Source organism: Idiotropiscis lumnitzeri, chromosome 14 (genome assembly GCF_059441095.1).
Source record: "Idiotropiscis lumnitzeri isolate Australia: NSW breed Sydney's pygmy pipehorse chromosome 14, RoL_Ilum_1.0, whole genome shotgun sequence".
Taxonomy (NCBI): Eukaryota; Metazoa; Chordata; class Actinopteri; order Syngnathiformes; family Syngnathidae; genus Idiotropiscis; species Idiotropiscis lumnitzeri.
Window position 1 is genome coordinate 10,319,075 of NC_142404.1, and position 24,006 is coordinate 10,343,080.

Genomic DNA, 24,006 nt, shown 5'->3' on the forward strand with positions numbered 1-24,006 from the left:
CGGATCATAATAAAAACACAGATTTTTGTCAAAGTAGCCCTTCGTGAAAAGGGTCAACCAACCCTAAAGGCAGACAATATATTTTCTAGCATAAGTGTCTTAATCGATGATGTGTTCTCATTCCCCCGGTGTCAAGAGAAGGCAAACAAGGAAAATCTATTCAAAAAATTTTTGCCTAACATGATGAGCAAAATGGCGTCCAAGTGGTTAGCATGTCTTCCTAAGTTTTGCGGGGTTTCGAGCTTTAACAAGCCAGCGTATGCCAGCAATTATTACAAGAGTAACAACAGGTGCTAAAAGGTGTCATGGTGTTTAGTATTTTATGATGAACAAAGTTGCTGTTTGCACACAGATTCTGCTTGCGCATTTTTGACATAATAATCTGGTGATAATGCGCCATCACTGTGTGGATGATGTTCCTCGCTGCTGATAGGAATCTCTTAAAGCGAGTGACAATCGGGGGTTAGCCTTTAGTTGTTAGCTTTGAGCTATCATCGGTCTCATTTGCTAGCTCCCATGACGCACGCTAGAGCACTACTTTATTGGAGCCAACGTATTTAACATGTCAAACATGTATCGCAATTATCCAACAACTGTTCTGTTGCTTATTTTCAACCTGTTTGAGCAATATGACCAATTATTTTGTTAATATCTGGAACAATTCGGGCTTTGAGCAAGCACAGTGATTTCCCTAACAAAATACGGAAAATCCGCAACAGTTGGCAGCTCTGACTAATGTACTCTGGTGCATAAATGAACGCAAACGTTCACAGACAAAATCTTGTAGCAAGTCTTCCCAGCAGAATGCAAGCTTTTGCTGCTGTAAAAGGGGACCAAGTAAATCTTTGTCAAATAAGATGCATGTACTTCTCCAATGCACTTTGCAGATAAATACGCTTTGTATACATTTCATAAAAAGAAATGCATGATTATGAAGTCATGCTTTGCCTCAATAATTACTCCGTGGACTCTGGCTGCACTCACCTTTGTGTGTTGGTGGATGGGGAGTTCTTTAGCCTATTGGAGTGCATTGATGGGGTTACCAGTACGACAGAACAGGGCGAAGTGAGGTGCTGGTGGGGACTGCCCGCGTGTGTGAGCGGTGCCTTGGCACGGACGTTCCTGGATCCGGGATTCCCGAGATTGCTGAGGTTCCCCCGGCCGTCCTTGGCCTCCTCTCGCTCCTTCTTGCCGCGCTCCTTCTTGCTGAAATGTGTCGCTGCTGTACCTGCCGCCGCTGGCCTCTCCTCTTGGACCTCCAACATTCTCCCTCACGTCCTTGTCTATGTGAATGTGTGCGCCCGCCCCAGAATGTATGTGTGTGGTTTGTTTGTGCAAAAGAGAAAATGTGTAAAAACAATAACAATAGTCCAGGAGTCTTTTCTCGTTCACTGTGTATTTATGAAACTCCTCAAGGGGGCTTTCAATGGCCCTTGGGCACACTGTGGAGAAAGAGAGGGAGACAAAAAAAAAGAGGCTGTTAACAAAAATGGAACCATAGACAATATTCTGAGCAAAACAAAATTGCATACAGTACAGTAGAACGTCTCAAGTTGAATGCCCCCAGTGATGTACAATTCTGAAACATTTATCTTTTTAGATCACTTACTCCAAAAGGACGTGTTAAGATAATATCTAACTATTTTCATTCAGAAGAATTCCTGTGGATTTCTTTTCTTTGAAAACTACAAGGGCATAAGACCAACTTGTTCGTTCTGCAGTAATTTTTCAAAATTCTCTTTCACCACATTTCATTTATAAGGATAAAACGGCTGTTAAAAGTTGCACATGCTATCTTTTAAATCATAGTCATGGCATGGTCATTAAATTAATTGTGAACTTTCAATCCCAGAATTATTCACGACACTGGCTATTGTAGCTACGCTAAACCCAACTTCAAATGTATATACACTGTACTTCCAAATTATACATCTTTATTATAATGTTTCCAATCATCTCAAACTTCCATGATGTCAATTGTTGGACATGATAGGAAGCTATGTTTCATTGCGATTTAATCGGTGGAAGTCGCAGGAGCAAGCCAGACAGCGGAAAAAGAAAAAAAGCAAGTTAAATTCAAGTGTGTCGTTTTAATAGAGGGAGTTTTCATGTGACACACATATTTATTAGACATGGCTTTGGGATGAGTAAAGTGAGGCTATATTCAAATCTTGCTAGCAGTTTGAAAACTGCAAACTCTCTCTTTTATTAATGAAAGTTTTAAATTTGTCAGGCTGACTTTTTTTTTTATCCATTTTTTTGTACTGTTGCTCCCCGCTGACATGCGCTGCTGACAAAGTACATGCTTCCAAGCAGAGGAGGGAGTAGTGATGGGCGATATTGCTGAAAAGTATTTCAGTCGATATTGATAATTATTGATTTATTCTTTTTTTTTTACTATTCAAAAGAAGAACCCGAAGAAACAAAGCTGAATTTTGTGATGTTTATTTTAACATATAATACTTAACATTACATACATTCACTTTTGACGTTATCTGTTAAAAAAAAAAAAGCAAAGAAAAAAAAAAACATCCAAATATTTTTTACTATTATTTATGTAAAATCTGATGGGGGGGAAATGTCTCAAAGCTTGCTTGATAAAGAGAAATAAATTAAATAGCAGAAGAGGGGGGAGCCATGTGAAAACTTGAAAGAGAAGATTTGTTTTGAATAACACCACTGTATTGTTTTTTTTTTCTATACGAGAGAGGGGTTAAAACGGTTTAAAAAGGAAATTGGATGTTTGTGGTCAAAATCTGAAATTCTATTTTGAGGCCATACCACCCGGCTTTAGCACCAATTGCTGTATTTCACAAATGTCTCTATCAAATTGGGTCTTGTTCTTTAGATTAATTAGTTGAGATTGAATCAATGCAGGGGTCTTCAATAGGCTTTTTTGGGTGTCGGGCCAAGTTGTTGTGACTCTGCCAGAACTGGCACTGGCCCTGTTTATTCACGATATAATAAGTTGCAAGCATTAATTGCACTTATTTAGCGTCTCTGTGCTGCATTATTTAAGACAGTTGTTCACAAATGGTGTGTCAGGACCCAAAAGTAGGAGCGGGATCCATTTTTGTGGATCACGTACAGCGTGTAAAAAATTCAAAAAAAGAGAAAGGAAAAACAGACTCCTGCTACAGCAGCAGCACATTTTTACCGAAAAGTACAAAGGTTTCCACATATTCTCAATATTTGGTAAAAATCGTTTAAAAATTTACTGTACACATATTTTCAAAGGCCAGTTTGAAGAAGGATAAAAAAAACGATTGTTCAACTCCTTTTAAAGTGGGTCCCGACTTTGCAACAAGAGGTTGTTGCATGTTTCAGTGTGACAAGATTTCAGAACCACTGATTTATGCCTTTAAGAAAATAATACTTCCGTGTCGTTACTTTTATTTTTGCATGCTAGTTATTTTTCCCTGAATTTAATCTAATTGAATATTCAACATTCTCTGAACTTTAAATCTTGTTCAAGACATTCCTTACGGAATACTTAACTTGACGCTCAAAAAGCGATCAATGATTGCTAAATTTAAGAGCTCTAAAAATTGAATTTAAACCTTAAATATTTAACAAGCAAGAGCGTGCAACATATGTTTATGAAGTCTGTGAACTTTAGGTGGTCACAGTTAATGAAGAACCCTGCAATGTCGCTCTTGCTTCTAGAGTCAGACACGAATAATCAATAGTCACAATCATCAGACTTGTTAACTATTGATTATCACACCCATCCACACTCAACATTTCACAGCTGTCGTTAAGTGTCAAACATGATTGTTTCATTTGCCAGATGCAGTGGCTTGAAGACGCTTTCTCAACACAAGCAAGTCGCACCCAGTTTGGACCTGGTCTGAGAACTAACAAGAGGTTAGTTTGGCCCGCAAAACTCGAATGCCGTGTTCACTGTCACACCCGACCAAAGAACTGCACAAAGGGGAAAAACTTGAGTCACATTGGAACGGTGATGAAAGGGCGCTAAAAGATGATGCACAACTGAGCTCCAAAATGCCTAACTTCTCTAACCGGTTTCCTCTTTCAAGTGTAAAAGGCTCAGAAGAGTTTCAGGGTTGAGTAAGTGTGTCTGAGTGTGCAGCACAGTGTAGCAGACAGTGAGGTGTAAAGCAAGAAGGGTGGGGATGTGTGGGGGGGGGTGGCCTTTGTGTACTGGTGAGCGAGCGGGAGGATTGCATGAGAACGCAACCCAGTAAGTGAAATTACATTGTCATCCCCAAAATATTTCGGAGCTCTTCCAAACGCTCGACATTGTAACTGGCTCTAGAGTTCTCCTGGGGAGGAGGCGGTGTACCGTTTGAGCGTCCGGGAGAGGGTTCTGTGGGGGGTTGGGGTTGTCGCCGAGAATGAGGAGAAAGAAAAACAAGACTCCTGCTACAGCAGCAGCAGCAGCACTAATCTCTCAACAGTCTACGACAGGCGAAGTGATTTACGTCTACGCTGGACCTATCGCAAAGGCACGTGAGCATAAGGAGGCTGCTTGAGCACAAGAACAGAGAAGCCTTATGTGTCCAATTTACACTGTTTGGACAAACCTCGCAATAGGGAAAGCAAAAAGAAAAAAAAAACGAGACACGGCAGTGAGTGAAAGTTCCTCAGTGTGCTCAATACAGATCACATACTGTGATACAGTTCCGTAATTATTTACCAATCCGAAGCAAATCGGATGGATGTAAAATGAACAAAAAAAAAAAGAAAATGTTAGGAGTGATTTTTGATGATGATGCTTAGTTAATGTCATTGTCAATATGAATTCATTCCAGTCCGGAATAAAAGTCTGGTAGAAGCAATTTAGAGCTTTTAATGAGGTAATAATTAAATAGCAGTGTGGTTCATCATGTTCTTCAAAGACAGATTGGAGGCAATTTCGATATTTCACCCTCTGTGGTGTCTAGTGATTAGAATATTTCAAGAGGAGTGAAAGGGTAATGATGCAGATTCCTCAGAAATATCACAGAATTAAAAACTTCACAGTCAGAATTCAACATTAGTTGTCATACAATAACTATATGTTTTCCCAAATCTCAGGTTCAAATTTGAGTCTGTCATGATGAGGTGATTGTGTCAAGTAGCATGTGATGACACTCCATTAGCATTACGGAGAAATATTCAGCAATCAAGATGGAACATTTTAACTCGGCAAAAAAAATTCTGCTTATACAATTTTTTTATTTATTTTAATTGACATGATCCAAGTTTGTTTTTTCAACAATTCCAAATACAACCCTTTCATTTTTATTTGCTTAAACAAACAAAAAAGCGGAACAGCAGGGCCTGAGGCTTGAACCAAACCTCTAACATTGTAATATGCAAGCCAACGCTAACAAGTTAACTCGAGTGTACTGACTCTTGTTAAGAAATACGAGCATGTCAACAAGCGAGAGCAGCCTAATGGCAAGTCCGACGGCTGAAAACACACTTCTTAGGTATCAATTTTGAAGACGTATTGACATACAATACAATTATATTTGTATAGCGCACAGTAACACATACAGTAGACACCCAAAAAAAAAAAGTCTAAAATTGCGTCGCAAACCAAGTTATGAGTCTTCAAACACCTTTGACCGGGGGCTTGTCTAACATTTAATGGAAGGTCATTCCAATCGGGCAACAGAAAATGCTCGATCCCCTCTGAGGCTCTGCTTAGTCCTCGTGCTAACTTCACCAGCCTGGGGAAGCGAAGAAACTTAATTGATCATTTTCACACAAATGACCACATTTGTCACAATTCAAATCAAACATTCGATTACTGTGTGTATCCCAACTACGCCTCAGCTGCTTCAAAGCTGAAACCACTGAATTCCACACGGTTGACAAAAAACCTCATTTGATCTTGCCTTCCTTAGTTTAATATGAAGGAATTTTCAAAACAATGTGGTGCCTTGAAAAAAAATGGAATTGATTCTCCTGACCCGTGAGGCCAACAAGCACAAAACAAAAATGGTTCAGAAAAGAATCCAAATCTGAAATCTGTTTCGAAAAACAATCCCAGACTTTTGCAATTGTTTCTGTTCAAATTATATTGTAGCTGGTTACACTCTGCTATAAGACATTTCCAGCAAGACTTCAGTGAAAAGTTAACTGCAGCACGATCACTTATTTCAGTGCTTTTGACACTACATTTAACTTAAGCTTCGCGGTTTAGTATGGCTTAGTGATTTTCTCCTCTTAACGACTCGCCCTTCTTTCATGATAACAATACTTGTCAGAATTGTACCAATGCGTCACCATGGAGGCAATGAATAGTGATTTTTAGAGGAGCAGCTTTGACTGCGACTGTGTTAGCCAGGCTAGCTAGCCAACCATGGCCACGAAGCTGTAGTCAGATGTGCTTGAAAACAGTTGTACACTACGGAAGATGTAATGACTTCATCAATAAATGATTGGTCGATACAGTCCTAATAATGTCAGCCAATCGCAAGCCGCGGAACATTTTTTACTTATCCGTAACAGCAAAACACATGGAAAGTGTCCGTATCCAAAGACGGACAAATCAAAACACTTGGCATCTCTGTATTTAGGGCCTTGTGTTTTTCATACGGCATATATTTATTGTATGCCGTAATTATGCCTTGGCTGCCAGGATGGCCGAGTGGTCTAAGGCGCCGCGTTCAGGACCCAGTCTCCCCAGGAGGCCTGGGTTCGAATCTTGAATTTCCCCATTGTGGGACTAATAAAGGGAATATTATTAATATTATTATTATTATTATTATTATTATTATTATTACTACTGCATCAGCATAGGTTAGTCATAGAGACTATGTTACGTCTGACGACGTAAAAATTCCAATTATACTGTACAATCTACACTCTACTAAAATCATGTGAACAAACCTAAATTAAAGTACAGTATAGAACAAAGCAGCATATAAAAGGTGCGTTTGCCTCCATCTCCAATATAAGACACCAAGGCATTGTTGCAAGCAAGTGAAAGGGAACTGCAAGGAATCTCTAAAAATGAGCTTTTACCGGCAATTTTCAGTTTGTGGACAAGAAAGCACATGTGGAGCGGGTTTTCACGAAATGCTAGCATTTCATTACACGCTCATGACACGGCAATGCTGGGCTTGGCGAGCGACCCGTCTGAGCTACGTCACCAGACTCGCTCCGGAGGGGAGCTGGCAGGATTTATACCGGTGTTTGGGGTTAATGGTGTGGGATCGACAGGGGGGAGAGGGTTGTTGGCCTTGCATTAAACCCACTGTCCACTGACTTTAATTCATCTCACTGGTTGGAATTTTTCTGACACTTCTTACGGCGAGGCATAACCAAAAAAACAAAAAGCATTCGCCTTCTTTTCAGAGCCGCCGCCGGCTCGGCCCGGCGACGTTTCAGCCTTATTTATGCAAATCCCGCTTTGCAATTCAGTCGCAAAGACGTATTGCTCCCATCCTTGCTCTCAATCAGCTCTGTAGCCATCTCGACAATTTCTTCTGTAGGCCCCTTATTTGTTTTGGGGAAATCAGCCACATTTGGCTTTTCTGAGAATATATATACATAGGTATATAGATTGCAAAGCGTATGCAAAACAAAAGCGTCTACCTCCTGACACAAGGACATCACTTTACGCTAAAGCTGGTACTAAAATGTCTCTAATTGTTTTACTTAATTACTCGAATTACTCATTCCATCAGTGCTGAAGAGTCAACAGGGCTTTAGCGCTCATCAATTGAAGCCTTTGAAAGTGTATTATTATGAAAGTATGTTGCTCCACACTTTTGACTTCCGGCATTCTTCACACAAAAATACAATCAAGCTAAATTGTCACTGAGCTTTGAAAGTGGACAAAGTGGTGCATTCACCCACCTCAAAATAAGCAAGACTGTGATTTTGCTAACGTCATGCGAGATAAATCAATGGGTTTAAGATATTTCAATAATAATATAATCACAAAGAATTAATTTTGAACTGAACCATTACATCATTATGATCATACGGAAAGCTCCGTGTCGTTTGTGACAATTGGAGAAACTAAATAAGTGCATCAACAGGGGGTCATTTTTTCCATATTCCTCCTTAGGAATCGATGGCAGACACCACAAAACGCACTGAAAGTTACTTCAGAACCAATCTGTGGAGCGTCAGAACTCATCCGCGCTGGTGACGCCACACCCTGCACACGGCAACATGACTCAAACGTGACACACAGAGAATGTCAGGAATGCCGGGCGTCAGTCGAGCTGATAGACACAGACAGCAAAGCACATTAGGAATATCACTCATGACGAAGTTGACATGAAGCTGACCTGCTTCAAATGTTCAAAACGGGAGCAAACATGGAAAAAGATAAACAACATATCAAGGGACGTGGATTTCAAATATTTTTCATATGATTTTTTTCCTTGAAAATTAAATAAGGACACAAATATCAATCCGCTTGCCATCAAATCCGATTTGAACATTATTTGTTACGCAGCGTAACAAACTAATGAAGTTCTGTCCGGATTACACAGTTGATAAAAATGATAATTTTGTTTTTATAAGATCTTCCAGTTTTTTTCGTGGTAAGGATTTCATTTACATCTTTTTATCGCCGACGGGGGAATTATTTGAATTGAAATAAGATTGTCCACATTTTCTGATTTCAGCGTCTCAATAGCATGCTGGCTTCTGTTGTCGTTCGTGACAGCAGACTGATTATCTTTGTGACATTTGTAGACATATGCTTTTACTTTGCAAAACAACGATCCAACCAGTATCTGAATGAGTTTCAAAATGTTTGGCGAGTACGTCAATACCACGCGTATGATATTTCTTGATTGTTGTTTAGTTGTATTTTTATCACCAAGTCAGACAAATAAACAACAATAAATGGTTGATAAATTGGGGGAAAAATTGTTTTGTAATGCCTTTTAATGTATCCGATTATCCAATGATTCGATGTAAACATCAACAGGATAATCAATTCTAAAATTATTCAATAGCGACAGCCGCATCAGTGCCTCGCAATTCGCCATATTTTCCTAAATTGCTTCAAACGTGGTTCAACAATAATCAATGCCACAATTGATTGAATTTTAAATAAAATAATCTATTATCCACATTTGTCATGAAAGTCATTCAAAAAACGCTTGTGAGGAAATGTATTCAAGATTACGTAGATAAACCAAAGAGCTTATCTGACGGCGTTTACACGAAACTGCTTTCTACTAAAAAGATTCTTTTTGGGCAATTTATTTTAAAAGACAACTGTGTTTTTGAGGCGTACAACAAAAAAGTTGTTTTTATTCCAAACCATGTCTATAAATGGGAGTTTTGAAAATTATAACGCTACCGGAATGTAAACACTGAAACCGACAGTGTAAGAAAAAAAAATGAGAATGTGCATGTGCGTAGAGAGTGTTTAGTCTGAGCGAGGCGCGTATGGCATACAGCATCACAAAATGTACATTTACGTCACGAATACTGATTCGATTGGAGTCACATAACAGACCAATGTCACAGCACCAACTATTGGCCTGGCATACAAACATATTATGGTGATGGTCTGTGTTAACAACAACGCTAAGAGCAAGGTCACGCCAACACGGCATTAGCTAAGTACCTCAGTCTGTCCGTCAAGCGTTCCCCCCAACCTCATGGTCATGCTTATCACTGGTGGCTTTTCAAAGCTCTTCCATCCCTGGGGAGGCGACATGTGCATAGTGTCACATTTTGTCATCTCATGGTGACAGAGGCTGCAATGCGTCCATCAACATGATGGAAGTGGCGAGGGAAACGAGTGGCTGGCGAGGAGGTGTGACACAGACGTCCCCGTAGGAGGAGAGGGGTTATTACACCATTTGCTCTCATTGCTGAGAGCCCAGGTGGGCGCCTGTGTCTCAGACGCGGCGATACAAGCGGCGCACAGCTGACTCACAAGTGACACATCTGCTGGCGGAGTCCGGGCACAGCGCCACGAGAGGCGGCCCCTTCCAGCAGCCAGCCGGACGAGCATGGACACTCTGATCTGCATCTCACACACTCGTGCACACTCACTTCACCCTGCACATCTCTGCCCATCTGCATCCCTTCTTTGCATCTCTGGCTAAGGGCTGGCTTCTTCTTGGACCAGGCGCCGCTACTCCACATTAGACAAAGAATCACTTACATATCGAGTGGAAACGAATGTGTAATCTGGTCTAACTTAAAGCGCCATTTCCTATTTGCGGCCACTTGGGAGTTTAATTATTGAGCAAACTGAATTGTGTGTGAAGCAAAACATGAAAATCAGTAAAACCAATGAGACAATACATTCGTACAAAGAGCCATATTAAACTATGAAAACAAAAGCACTCAGAAAATCAATGAAAAAAAAAAATTCTTCAAGTATCTCCACCAATCTAAAAAGCTCAAAGAGAAATTAAATGTAATGAGATCATACATGATCACAACGAAGATGATCTGAAGTGATACGAAGCCTCGTTTCCACCGGGCGGAACGGATCAGCACGGTGTGCATTTCACCGTGTTTGTTTTATCAATCTCCACGCGATATCTGACACCGCTTTGAAATATGTCTTTATTGAGATGCTGGTTGAAGTGGAACCAAAAGCCTGATCAGGATTTAGCGGATTCACACTGCAACATGTCAAATTGAACTTGGTCTGAACATGTTACAGCTGCTGACGATATTCAATTCAAATTTGTTCCAAAGTGACAACCAGAACCACCAAGTTTATATTGTTTTTGTGCAGATTTTAAACATGAATCAATAGATTCACAGAAAAAAAAATATAGTGCCTCATCGTACAAGAGTCAGTAATTGAAATAAATAAAACAGACACTGATGATAGGAACATAACCCCCCCTGACGTATAATGGTCTATCCAAGTTTTGCAAGTTGAGTGAGGCAAAACATTTTGGAATCCGCTCTGAAATTTAAACAGGTTCCTTGTTGGCCCAAAGCACGCTCCACGCAGTGTGATTGGCCAGGTACTGCTCCCTGTAGCCACAGGAAAGGGGAGGTAATAAAGCAAACACCTGTACAAACATACAGGTTCAGCTATAATTCCAAGCAAGTAACTTGTTTCGGTGACTTATTAAACAGCTTTTTCTTTTTGTACTTTTGTTATCGCGGTAAGGGTCACTCAAATGATGCATCGCTGTGCCTGAGGCGATTGCTCTTGGTATTTATTTCTGAGATTGCGAGACCCATTTTGTAAAGAGAATCTCCCTGCCCCCCCATCAGACCCGTACTTTCCTCCTGTCCCTTGACCCTCCCTCCTTTCTCACAGTTGCTCCCACACTCCAACCACATTCCTCCCGTTGCTCATGCTGGAATGATGTCTCCCGGTGGCTAAAAGCATTGTGGGAAATCCCAAAAGCCAGTCCCATTAGGAACTCTGCAGACCTCTACGAGACATGCGTCAAATAGTTACCATTCCTGCCACCGCGACTTAATTCATTTACATTATTGTTATAATTCCACGTGTATCAAATCACAATGAAGCCTCAAAAATGAGAATCGGAGACAGCAGTCAAGATGAGCCACTCTGCACAGGAGGGCAAGGAAATTCCCTTGTATCATCGCTTATTTATGTGCATTAAAATGCAATGCAACCAGTTGACCTTCCAACTGATCGCACTGCAAAATGTCAAGTTAGTGGGTGGACAATATTAGTTAAACCACATAAACACCTGGTACTGTCACATGCAAATTAGATTAGAATTAAAAATCCCTTTATTGTCATGAGGAAACTGATCAATTACAGTCTCTATAAATATACAAAGATTTTTTTTCTAAATACATTAGACATGTTTGAAGATACCTTCTGAACAAATTTGCAAAGACTGAGAACTATTTGCAGTGAGCTGTGGAGACATAGTACTAAACTGTCTTTCGACATTTTTCCCCCCAATTTTTGGGCCGTGGCTAAAATGGCAACAAGTGACACTCTTGGATGTCAGGAATGAGTCGCCCCTCCCTCACGATACAAGAACTTGAGCTGCCCAGTGATGTAGTTGGGTGACCAGTGAGCAGCCACATTATGTTCCCACCCATGGGTGTGGCTTGAGTGCTTATTTTAGGGAATGCGCATATGGATTTGGTGAGGCCATTGAAGATTTTGACAGAAAAAAATAGTGATTACCGATGAATTGACCGATTAATTAAAAGAAATAAAATACACATAACACTCTTCTGTGTCTGTATTTCTTTTTGCTTCACCGTATCTCAAAGAATTCATCGCTCTTCATTACAATTCTTTTGATGATGACCTCAGTGAGAATCAGTGAGCTTAACATGCAGTTTTTCTTAATTCTTAAGGACCAACCTCAACAAGGTCTTGTGAAGCCAAAACGCAGGCAGAAAATAATTGGAATAATATGCACTAAAAGTTACATGAAGTAAGTAGACACACAGTCAGTGACATTTACAACTAATATTAACCATATTAACCAACCAATACCTAAACGATGGTCGTTTTTTCCCACTATAGTAGTGATGTATTTTTTCTTTAAAAAATATAATTACCGACAAATATAATAAATGCATTGATGAGGCCCTAATTACTCCCTCCTTGGTTTTCATTAAACTTTAACACTAAGTTCAAAGATTACAATAGTTGTATACAAACATTAAAATGTTCTTTTCATGATTGATATAGCATTTATGATGGCAACAGTTTGACCCTGGAAGATACTAGTATGGTTGCCAACACTACAGGAGCACCTTGCAACTTACTGCCCCTTGCCATTTTGTCCGTGCATGTTTTTATTATTTATTGAACTGCCATGAAAATAAGGAATCCAACTAATGTAGTAATGCAGGCCATGTGCAACCTCCTCCCTATCATAAAAAGCACCACTCTGGAGAGCCAGATTGTGTCCCTGAATTACCCCAGTTTGCACGACTGTGTCATTCCAGAGGAATTTTAAACACACTGGCTAAGACCTGCCCAATTAAATATACAGGCACAGATAAATATATGCATGCTTACGCGCATACCACGACACCCACGAGTCGGTACTTATTTGTCCTAATAACGTCTGAAAACTGCACCGCCGCTTTATGGCTTTGATGGTTGCAAGCGAGTTTGCCAACTTGAGCTCTTTTCTGTCCTGAGAGACTCCTTGACAACATGGCATCTCGGCTCTGCCATTAGCCACATGCTAAATGTGCAAGCAACATAGTACACATCCGCACTGGTTTATAACCAACTGCAACATGAAAGAAAAATCTGCATCTGTCACTCTTAGCACTGAAATGCTAATTAGACTGGTTGGTAATTTATCATTAAGTGCATTTAATGACTAACAATAAAAATAAGTGTTATTCCATCAATCAACCCTGTCAACACGTGGAATAATGATAACAAGTTTATTGTTACACTTGGCAGAACTTTCTAATTTACTATCAAAATTCTTGACATTAAAAGAATGCTTTTATGCCAAAATGTAATTACACTAAATATCTCTTGTATAAGAGTTAGACTTGCTAGACAGTCAGTAAAAAGCTAACAGGATGAAACACGCTGGTTTTAGACGGGAGTGATTCAAATTCAAGGTGTGGCACCCTTTTGGATGTCATCATTCAGTAGCAAAAGAATGAAATGGCAGCACAAAGATTTGAACCTGTTGATTTGCCAGACATTTCAGTAGAGTCCGCATTTTGCCGACCACCATTCCTCCGCTTACACACCATACCCGCAATCAAGACGGACACCAGAAGGCATTGCAGTTGACTCATGTCATCACATGAAAAATGAATGCAGTACTTAAGAAACACACATCAAATCAGCACTTAAGGATCAATATGATTCTATCCGACGCAGCTTGATTAATTCAGCGGCGTGATGAGTTTTGAAACCACAAATTAAATTAAAAGTAGGATAGTGGCGTGCTCCCCGTGTGGATGAATGTGCCTGTATCGATCGACAGTCGCTCCATGTTTACGTCATGTCATTACGACGGTAATTGTGAGCAGCGGGTGGCTGAAGTGAAGTGGATGAGGGTGGGAAGGGGCTAAGTATACGAGGCAATAAAACTAACATAAAATGACAGACGTCTTCTGAGTTCATCCTACATATTTAACAAGTTTTATTTAATTTGAATTTTTCATGTTAGACAAAAAAATATCATCGTGCTTGATGTTATAAAATATAGTCAAAGATTATACTAAGATGTCAATAAATGTTACATTTCACACAGCAAAAATAAAATGTACACATAAGTAATATTTTCTCAAAGGCTTAAATAATACAGTATCAGGACGCTACAAATGAAATAATCATTAAAACGCATCAATTTATATCATGAACATACAGCGTCAGTGTATGTTCAGGGCCTCCATCCAAAAACCCTCAATGTAGCCTAACTTAATCGTAAGCCCAATCTTGTCTCAGTTGTTTCAAGTCCTGAATAATTAGTACTATAAGTCCAAACAAGCAAAATAATTCTTATTGTAGAATTGATTATGACCATTGAGTCCCACGGAAATCAGACAGGTAGGTATTGCAAAGATCGCAAAGCCCTCAGGGCCTTCCACATGACAACAAACCAGCATGAAAGGATCCCTCCTGTCAGGGGCAGGTGGGCTAGTCCGCATGTCACATAGTTGTCAGTCACAGCAGAGAAACATGAACGCATGAATGATGGATGGGTGTGCATTCCGAGTGATCCGTCACTTCCCTGCAGATCCAGAGACCACCCCTCCTGGCTGACTATGCACATGAGTATAGCCACACAGCCACCATTGCATTCCTGTAATTGAAGAAACTCTGCCGACTAACAATCAAGGAGTGTTTTATGGCTGCCATAGTGTGTATCCATATGGTGGTCCGCCAAGGAAAAAGTGTCAAATTGTAGTGTAGTACAGGTCGGTTAGAGTACATACAGATCTTTTGTCACTGAAAACATGTACTATAATTCATGATCGCCCGCTAATTAACTAATTAACTAAGTGTGGATCCGGTAAATCCTGATCAGGCGTGTGGTTCCACTTAAAATTTCCCATAGCGTAATCGGAGAGTAACCCTCAATATTATTGTAAGATTTTGCCAACTTTAATTAAATCATCATAGCGTAATGAAGAGATGCAGCTGAGCAACATTATACCTAAAATGCCATTGATTAAAAGGTTGTCCCAAATTAGTTTGTTAGAAGAAAAGCTTTGCTCCAAGTCAGAATACAGTAAAATTAACAAACATACAGTGTGTAAATAGTAGGAGTGCAACGGTACATGTACAGCATCTGTAGTGAATCGTTCGCTACAGCGGTCAAAGTTCAGAACATTGCTCTGTGAGCTTGGGATGAGAGGTAGGTAATTCGTGCTGACATACAAGTATCCAAGTTAAAAACGCCATCATAATCATACTAATAAATTTGTGAACATTTTGCAATCTAAAAAAAAGAAAACAATTTGTTCCAATTACCACCAATGGATGACGACGGAACCACAAAAAGAATGCACGCCGCACTGAACTGTACTTTTTGGTGGAAAATGGGCTTATTGGACCTGCACAAAAACGCTACAAAATGCTGCCAATAGAAAACATTTTTACTTATTGATGTAAGCATTTGCAGTGGCACACTCAGCTGTATAATAAAAATAACTCCACGCTGGTCCTGAGGGCCAAAAAGCATTTGTTTGAAGTGACATCTCGTGTGGCCACTTTCCCTTAATGTTATGATTTATATTTGTGTTTTTAAAATGGCAATATTTCCATCATGGTCAGCAAAGAACTGGATCAAATGCAATCCTCGTTCAATTAGTTAAGTCAGTTTGATGCCTGGCATACAAGCAAGCAAGACACCACTGTGGGCGACTGCATGTATGAAAGGGTGCGCGTGAGCCCAAGTGTGTGTTGTTGCCAATTTGCACTGCCTCAGACACACAACGTGTGTTAATTTGACAGAGTAAGAGGCATTTTTTTGGTGTGCCAGTTTATATACTGAAATTATAACAGGGGCTTTAAAAAGAACGAAGAAATATCCCATCGTTTTTTTTAAAGGCATCGCTATTTAAGTTGAATCTGTCAGAACACGGCCGCTGAATAACTGCCTGTGGTCAAACAGCAAAGTTTGGTGACCCGGCAAATGGAGAGCCTTGGAAAACATTGCTTGTATTAAAATTTTGGGGATTATTACTTCTGCCAAGGAGGCTATATTTTCTCTAGTTTGTTTGTTAGTCAGCATAACAATTCCAAAACTATTTTTCCCCTTAAATATTTGTGGAGAGCTGGCAACAGTCCAGGGAATAACCCAGAAAGTTCTGAATAGCACAAAGATTTAGATCTACAATTTATCTTCAACATTTTTGATAACATCTCGCCACAGACAGAATTTGAAGAGCAACGACTAATATTAGCCATATGCAGATGTTCTGTTCATTCCAGTTGGTTTGCATGATCACGCCACTCTCACTTAATGGAAGACTAAATTGATGATAGGTGTGAGTGTGAATGGTTCTTTTGTCTTTATGGGCCCTGCAATTGACTGGTGACCAGTCTAGGATGTACTCGCCTTCTTGTTCAAAGTTGACAGGGTAGATTGAATAATTGTGACCCTAATGAGGACAAATGCGGCAGAAAATGGATCCACCATAGTTGATAAACTACTGTTTATGCAATGATGTCACAGACACGCCAGCCGACACCGCCCGGGCTGTAAACAGAAGTCTGATCAGGAGTGAAATGATCCGAAACATAACTGACTGAAGTGTACAATGTGGTGGCTTCAATTTCAAAGTTATTAACATGGATCAAAGGAAACAACAAAAAAAGTGAGTGTAGACAGTGAAAATCAATACAGTTAGCAAGGAAACACATCTGCTTGACTGGGAAAGAGCCCCCTCACAAAACACTCCGTAGGGAAGTGAGCAACCCGCCTCTAAAGTAGCACAAATCTTTGGAGTTTTCATTTGAAATCCCACAGAGCAAACAAATGCAAGAAGAAACATGAGAGGCCAATGAACAGAAGAACAAATAAATCCTCTGCTGCCTTCCATCAATTTCCATTTCCCGGGCGTCCTTCACCTCCCCACGGTTTTCGGTTAACATGGGCTGGGATTAGATAGCAGATAAATAAACCGCCGGGACAGCGATTTGAGGAAGAGCAGCGTGACCGCATTTTGTCCAATGATTGTGTCCAAATCGGAGAATAAGCCCAAACAACATGCAGACAGGACCAAGTGGCGCAAGAAGCTATGACGTCCTCATTGCTCTGAAATAATTAGTGCCACAACTCTAGGGCTTTCTCTCATGGCGACAAAGCTATCGATGCCGTCGCAAATAAATGTCAAAAGAGAGAGAATATGCACCAGAGTCGTCACAGTAGCATCACGGCAGTGTAAAGCTATCAAACAATGGCACCCCTTTGTCTACAACTGTGAAGATAATGAGTGCAAAGCAGGGTTGTTTTTTTTTTGTTTTGCAAAAAAGTGCATAAGGAGAGGTGTGTTAAAGATTCCTGGAAATATGAAAATAAATAAATCCAATCAAGACACGAGAACCTGAATGAACACAGACCACGAACTGATATGACAGGACAAAACTGTTGACCTACCATCCAAATACACTGGATCTTCCAAAGCCTGAATGCCCTAAAAGTGGGACAATTCATAAAACCATAAATGATTAGAGATGCACCGCAATGAAAATTATTGTCCAAAACCGAAAATGAGGGAGACAATGTCGAATACTCTACCATATAATACTGGGGTTTTTTTTGTGTTTTTTTTTTTTTTTTTTTTTTTTAAATTGGACCCAGGCCTTTTTTGTTTGCGGATATGATGATGCGACTGCAGGGGCAAATGGGCATACACCAGCTGGACTGTAAACAGCACAGGACTGAAAAGTCAATCCTCTGTTCCTATCCATGATTATTTTAGTTGGAATACACATATCTAGCTGAGGGTCTGTTTTATTGGGGCAGTATACGATACCAAAATGACTCATTGGCTCCTGGTTACGGCACCAATGCAACCACCTGGCTAAGGTTGGTGGTGGCATTTGATAACAACGTGAAGAAACTAAAAATATTTGGATTATTCAACATTATACATCAGCAACTAGGGCTGCTCAATATATTGAAAAAAATATATTGATATTGTGATAATGGCATATGTAATTTAAATGTTACAAAGATCAGATGCAGGTTAGAATGCGCAGCGACACCCAATAGTTGGACATTATCTAAACCAGGGATCTTCAAACCTGTTCTTCGAGGGTTTTCCGTTCTCCCTGCTGCAACACACCTGATTCAAATGAACAGATAACCAGCAAGGCCTGCAGAACCTGGATAACGACCATGGTAAACAAGTCCTAGAGGGTCCATCGGGAGGTGGACTCGGATTCAGGAGGAGTTATGTGGTTTTCGTCCCGGCTGTGGAACAGTGGGCCAGCGCTATAACCTCGGCAGATTCCTCGAGGGAGCTGCTTTGGGAGTACCGAGCCCCGATATGGGCTGTTCGGTTCTATTTGCCGATGAAGTGGTCCTGTTGGCTTCTCCAACTCTCACTGGAGTGGGTCGCACCCAAATGTGAAGCGGTTGGGATGAAAATCAGCACCTCCAAATCTGCGACCATAGTCCTCAGTCGGAAAGGTGTGGAGTGCCCTCTCCGAGCCGCGGATGAGGTCCCGTTACAAGTGGAGGAGTTCAAGTATCTTGGGGTCTTGCTCACGAGTGAGGGGAGAATTGAGTGTGAGATCGACAGGCGGATCGGTGCAGCGTATGATGTGACACGAACCATGTATCAGTCTGTCGTGGTGAAGAGGGGGTTGAGGCGAGAGGCGAAGCTCCCGATTTACCGGTCGATCTACGTTCCTCCCTCACCTATGGTCACGAGCTGTGGGTTGGATACAAGCGGCTGAAATGTTTTTTTTCATAGGGAGTCCAGGCTCTCCCTTAGAAAGAGTGTGAGACGCTCGGTCAACCGGAAGGGACTGCGACTGCTCCTCCATGTTGAGAGGAGCCAGATGAGGTGGCACGGGCATCTGATTAGGATGCCTCCTGGCTGCCTCCCTAGTGAGGTGTTCTGGGCATGTCCCACATTCATGAGGCCCAGAGGATGAACCAGGACATGTTGGAGGGACTATGCCCCGGGAACACCTGGAGTTTGCACCGGTAGAGTTGGAAGATGCGGCTGGGGAGATATAAGGCTGGGCTTCTCTGCTAAAGCTGCTGGCTACGCGACCTGCGGTTGATAGTAGATGATTGGACGAATGGATGGATTAATCGCACTTGAAACAAAGCGTACATGTGGCAACAGAAATAATTGAGCGAGAGACGAGTCATTTGTGACACGAGTCAATGGCATGGCATAACGTCATCTTCAGTTGCAGTCGCCGGGAAATGACGTTACCCAGGGACGATCATTTAATTCCTGCAAACATTTGTCCCTCCTCCATTCATCTCTTTGGGATTTCTGGTGGGAAACGCCAACTTGGACAGAGGAGCGAGGAACAGTGACTTTAAGTAAATACAGCATTGAAGTGAGCGCTACACGTTAAACCATATTTACTTCCGTAAACACTGCGCCATGTGATGTTGTGTCTTGTGCACATGCGAGTCACTTTTGAGATGCATTCCATTCACATTAGAAGTCACATTTGTTTTTTTGTAAAGGGCATAAACAGAACAACATGCCCTGCATGCAGTGTGAATGCAGCCTTTTTGGTTCCTTCCAAGCAGTGCGCACACTTTCAACGGGCAGGTGAGAGGAAGTCCCCAGCAGCAACACAACCTTCCCTGCGCGAACCCATTGCCAGCTTCCGTGGTGCGAGAATATTGGCTGTGGGCTCATTCCCCCGTACCAAGGCACCACCTTCGTTCAATTCGGCAATCCGTTGGCATTTCAGCCATGTTGTTTCAGTGACAAAAGTCTTTCAGACCGAAACTGAAAACGCACTTTTCCGCAGAAAATGTTTGTTGGCCGGATTTTCCCTATAAATGATTCAGGATTACCTTTTAATTACCTTTAAAGTCAAAACTTAAATGCAAAGCCCATCATTCGTGTCAGCACACAACGGAAGTCTGCAAATCTCGTCGAAATTCCACAAATTGTCATCTTTACCAAAGCTCACCTCTTTGAACAAATCAACCCCATACTCGAGAACATGCACTGGCTACAAAATCCTTCCCCACACCTAAATTCTCCCCACAACCTAACGCCCCCTTTATCTTTCTGCTCTCAACCATCGCAACATTCCATCTAGCCTTCTTCACTCCCCTTCGTCAATGCTTCCCACTAAACATCTAGCCTGTTCACCCCAATTAGGGAGTGACACTTTCAGCGATGTAGCCCATCATCCAAGGAGTTCACATCCACAATCATTTCAAGATATCGACTCCCCCCACAATTTGAATCCCGTCTTAAAACTCCTCGATCTGCATAGGCCATCTGACTTTCACACGTTTTACGACCTATCTTTTATAGCATTCCTAATTATCGTTACATTTTTATTACTGCTGTAAGGTGATCTTGAGCGCCCTGAAAGGCGTCTGCAAATACCCATGCATTATTATTGCCTTTCGCTTTTGTCTCTTTGTGATACCATACAGCACCATACAGCAAAAACGTGATGGAAAAAAAACATTTTTGTCCTGGCTTTTCAGTCAACCATGGCCAAATTGACTATAACAAACAAAAAGAAAGACAGCTGTATGTGAAAAATCTCTACTCGGAATCACAGGCTGTAATCTTCACCACAATATATATCAGAGTTGAGGGTGATTAGACAATTTTACTATATAGCGGCAAAATTCTTGTGACAGCAAAGAACGTTATTCAAAAAATTGCCTGTAAAGTTACTAGAAGTTTTTAATGGGGTGCCAGACATCTCGGAATTGATTTTTTTTTTCCCATCAGTTTCCAATATAGATTTTTCATTTGATCTTATCTGTGACGCTTAAGTATTCATGGTAAAAATATGAATGAGAAAACAAAAAAAACATGATGAATGCAAAATATCATTGTTGTTTCTCTAAAAAGATTGATTTAAACAAAAGAGGGAAAAATCTTTACGACAAGGTGTCTTTAATCTGGGTAAAAAGAGAGCATTGGAGTTGAATTTGACTTACCTCAGAAGCCCCCCCTGCCCCTTGAGCAGGGCCTCATATGGAGGACCAGGCCTCGGGTCTCCTGGGCACTGATGTGTGCTCTCCACCGGAGCCCTCGCAGTCAGCCCCCTCCCCCCTGGAGGCTGTGTGTATATGTGTGCGCCTGAGTGTGTGCACTTGCAGGAAGCTGGCCCACTCACGACACCCTACAGCCACAAGTCATTCACACCTGCAACACACAGGGAGAGAGAACTTTGCTTTATCGGGTGACAAGCAAACAAGCGCAGCGGCAAGGAAAAGCACTCAGTCGCTCGTGTTGACATGACAACATGGAGCAAAGATAGGGGTGCAAAGTTTTAGGTCACCGACCGTTTACGCACCTTTTCCAACCAAACACTCATTTAAACTTCAAGCGATGAGGGACCACATGAAAGCCCGTGACAGGTTACATGTGCTCCATCTTGTATACAGAGCTACCTCAAAGGGCAAGTACATTAAAAGACGAGAATTTGTGTTTCTGTGTCATGCTACTGAGAGATGATCACCAGGTGTCATGTCGTCATGTGGATAGTCGGGAAATGTTGCCTCTAGCCAAGTAAGTTCAGTGCCATTACCAGTTTTATTTTAGGGGGTTTCTGCTTCCCATTTATGTTCAATTGTCATCGGCTTGATAGGACTCTAAGAAGGAGCCAGTATTAATCAATTTGTTTGAAAACAAAGGAATTAAAAAATAAGATTCTGTACTTAAGACTGCTGGAAAATTGGGCCATTATGTGAAAATGTTTTTTGAGTTCACATTACATTATAAATGCAACCTTGGTCTGTCTTCTACGTTCCCAAAGTGGTCCGCATGTGCAGAAGAGACTACGTCATTCATGACGTAGCGTTAACGGAAGTAAATGCGGTCCAGCATGTCGGGGCATTTCCACAGTGGAAGGGTTCGATAGGAGGTAGAAATACATTATTTGGAGACGGGGCTTATTAAAGTAAAATATAAAGTCAATACTTTTCCTCAAAACAACTCTGCCTCTGCACAAGTGAAGCACATTTTATTGTCCGGATGACGATACATGCAACCTGGCCGTTCCGCTGCGGTTAGATTCCAAAAAAATCCTATACATATCCAATCTAGGACAACATATGAAAGTGGCCTAAGTCGTCTTTGAAAAGAATCCTAATTGAGCCATTTAAAAAAATCAATTAAAAAAAATACTATACAGGTCGCATAGAGGCAAAAAAAAAAAAAAAAAACAATCTCAGTCCATTTGCCTGCAGTGTGAACCTAAAATGTCGGACGAGGCACGGCCGTTGTAAAGTCGAAACGTCGAAACGTCGTAGGTCAACTACCTCATAATTCGAAGACTTCCTGTAGTTTTTAATGGGATATTTTGTTTTGAAAGTCAACCGAATTGTAGGCCGACCAGCCTCACGGGGGTAGGTACCAGTTTATTGCCAACCAGTATTTGACAGGTCGCTATAATGAAAAGACGACAGCGTCGAATTGGAAGAAGAGATAAATAAGAACCTGTGTGCATCACATAAATAAATGATGCAAGCAGACAGTGGTGTTGCTTAGCAATTGAGGGGGCCCTCAGTCTTCAAATAAGAAAGTGTGCCTTGTGTGCATGGAAACCAAGCTTGGACAGCGCATACACAAAGTCCATGAAATGCTTTCTTTGGAGGCACAAAAAAAGGGCCACGATAAAAGGTTTCAAGACATTTCAATTCAATCAAAAATACCTATTTGTGCATACAAAGTGTAAAAAAAAAAAATGTCTCAAGGGAAACTTTCACATGTATTAGATTCATCTTACCATCATGCTGGCATATTGATGATACAGTGATACCTCAAAATCTGAACACCTCAAATGTTGTCAAATTTAAAATATGACCAAATAAGACTTTAAAAGTCACACATACACTCACACACAAAAATGAACACATCAAGCAACACCTCATAATACCTTACTAAATCTCAGTTCAGCAAGCATCAACTCATGAACTGAGCGCTGCTAACTAGCTACCGTCTGATTGTTCAGATGCTTTTCTATGCCATCGCTTGTATTAAAAGGTCTTACAGTGGCTTTTTTTATTCAGGAAAAATGAGTGCACATGTGACTTTAAGCACTAATTTATTAGTAGCGTTACCTAAAAGAGTTACAAAAGCCCCACAGTAACTTTTAATAATAATTCTAATAATTATTGTAATAAGTGGAGAGGGTCACACGCGCTAGAAATCAAAATTCCATTACCCGTAGGCTATTGGATGGCAACAAAATGACACGAGGACATACGAATATGTTAAGCAGTTCATTTGTGGTTGAGGTTGAGCGACTTACCTGGCAACTTTAAAGTTAACCACTACAATAAGCTTTAAAAAAAAAAACTGCACTTCACAATCACAGCTATGAAGGTCACGTTAAATTCCATTACCTGTGAATGCTTCGGAAGTGAACAAAATGACAGGGGAAATAATTTGTCAAGCAAAAAAAAATAAAAATAAATAAAATAATAAAAAAAAAATTTTGAAAAAAGGTCTACAATTGTGAGTATTCAATGAGAACACGAGCTTTAGCATGCTTAACTGTGGGTAAAACGGGCTCTATATTTGGCAACTTAATCTCTACTAAAGACCAAAATATGCTTAGTGACAATAACAGTCAAGTCTGCATCTCTCTTAAATTTGGATTTTTATAAGGCAGAAAAGGAAATTGTACATATCCTTGTGAAAGCAAGCTCACAGCATTTAGCTCTCAATCTACACAACGTAGGTTTGTATCCCAAACACGTGAACTGTAAGACCATACATTGCTAGCATGACTTATTTATGATAGTGTTGTGATGTTACCCCTGTTTTGTCTCAAGGGCTGTCCACTGCCTTCTTTTTAACTTCCGTTGCTAACAGGTAAATGATCCTGCCAAGGAAACCGAGGCTGCTGGATATCCCGCGCCGTGTGCCTGTGTGCGTAGGGCATATGATTGGCAACACCCGGTCAGGCTTTCTGAGTCTGCTCTA

At 40.8% G+C, this 24,006-nt stretch overlaps 1 protein-coding gene across 3 annotated transcripts in view; it reads right to left on the minus strand.

Moving 5' to 3' along the window:
* The window catches only part of bcl9 (BCL9 transcription coactivator), a 38,623-nt gene that overhangs the window by 11,310 nt on the left and 3,307 nt on the right, over positions 1-24,006 (minus strand). For 2 of the 3 annotated variants that reach the window (XM_088314397.1, XM_088314396.1), the window contains exons 2-3: positions 21,012-21,219; positions 985-1,442 (exon numbers count right to left, since the gene is read on the minus strand). In XM_088314397.1, coding sequence (XP_088170523.1) covers positions 985-1,265 — 281 coding nt within the window. In that variant the 5' untranslated portion in view covers positions 1,266-1,442; positions 21,012-21,219. The remainder of the gene's footprint in view (positions 1-984; positions 1,443-21,011; positions 21,220-24,006) is intronic. The other variant, XM_088314398.1, reaches the window with a different exon arrangement.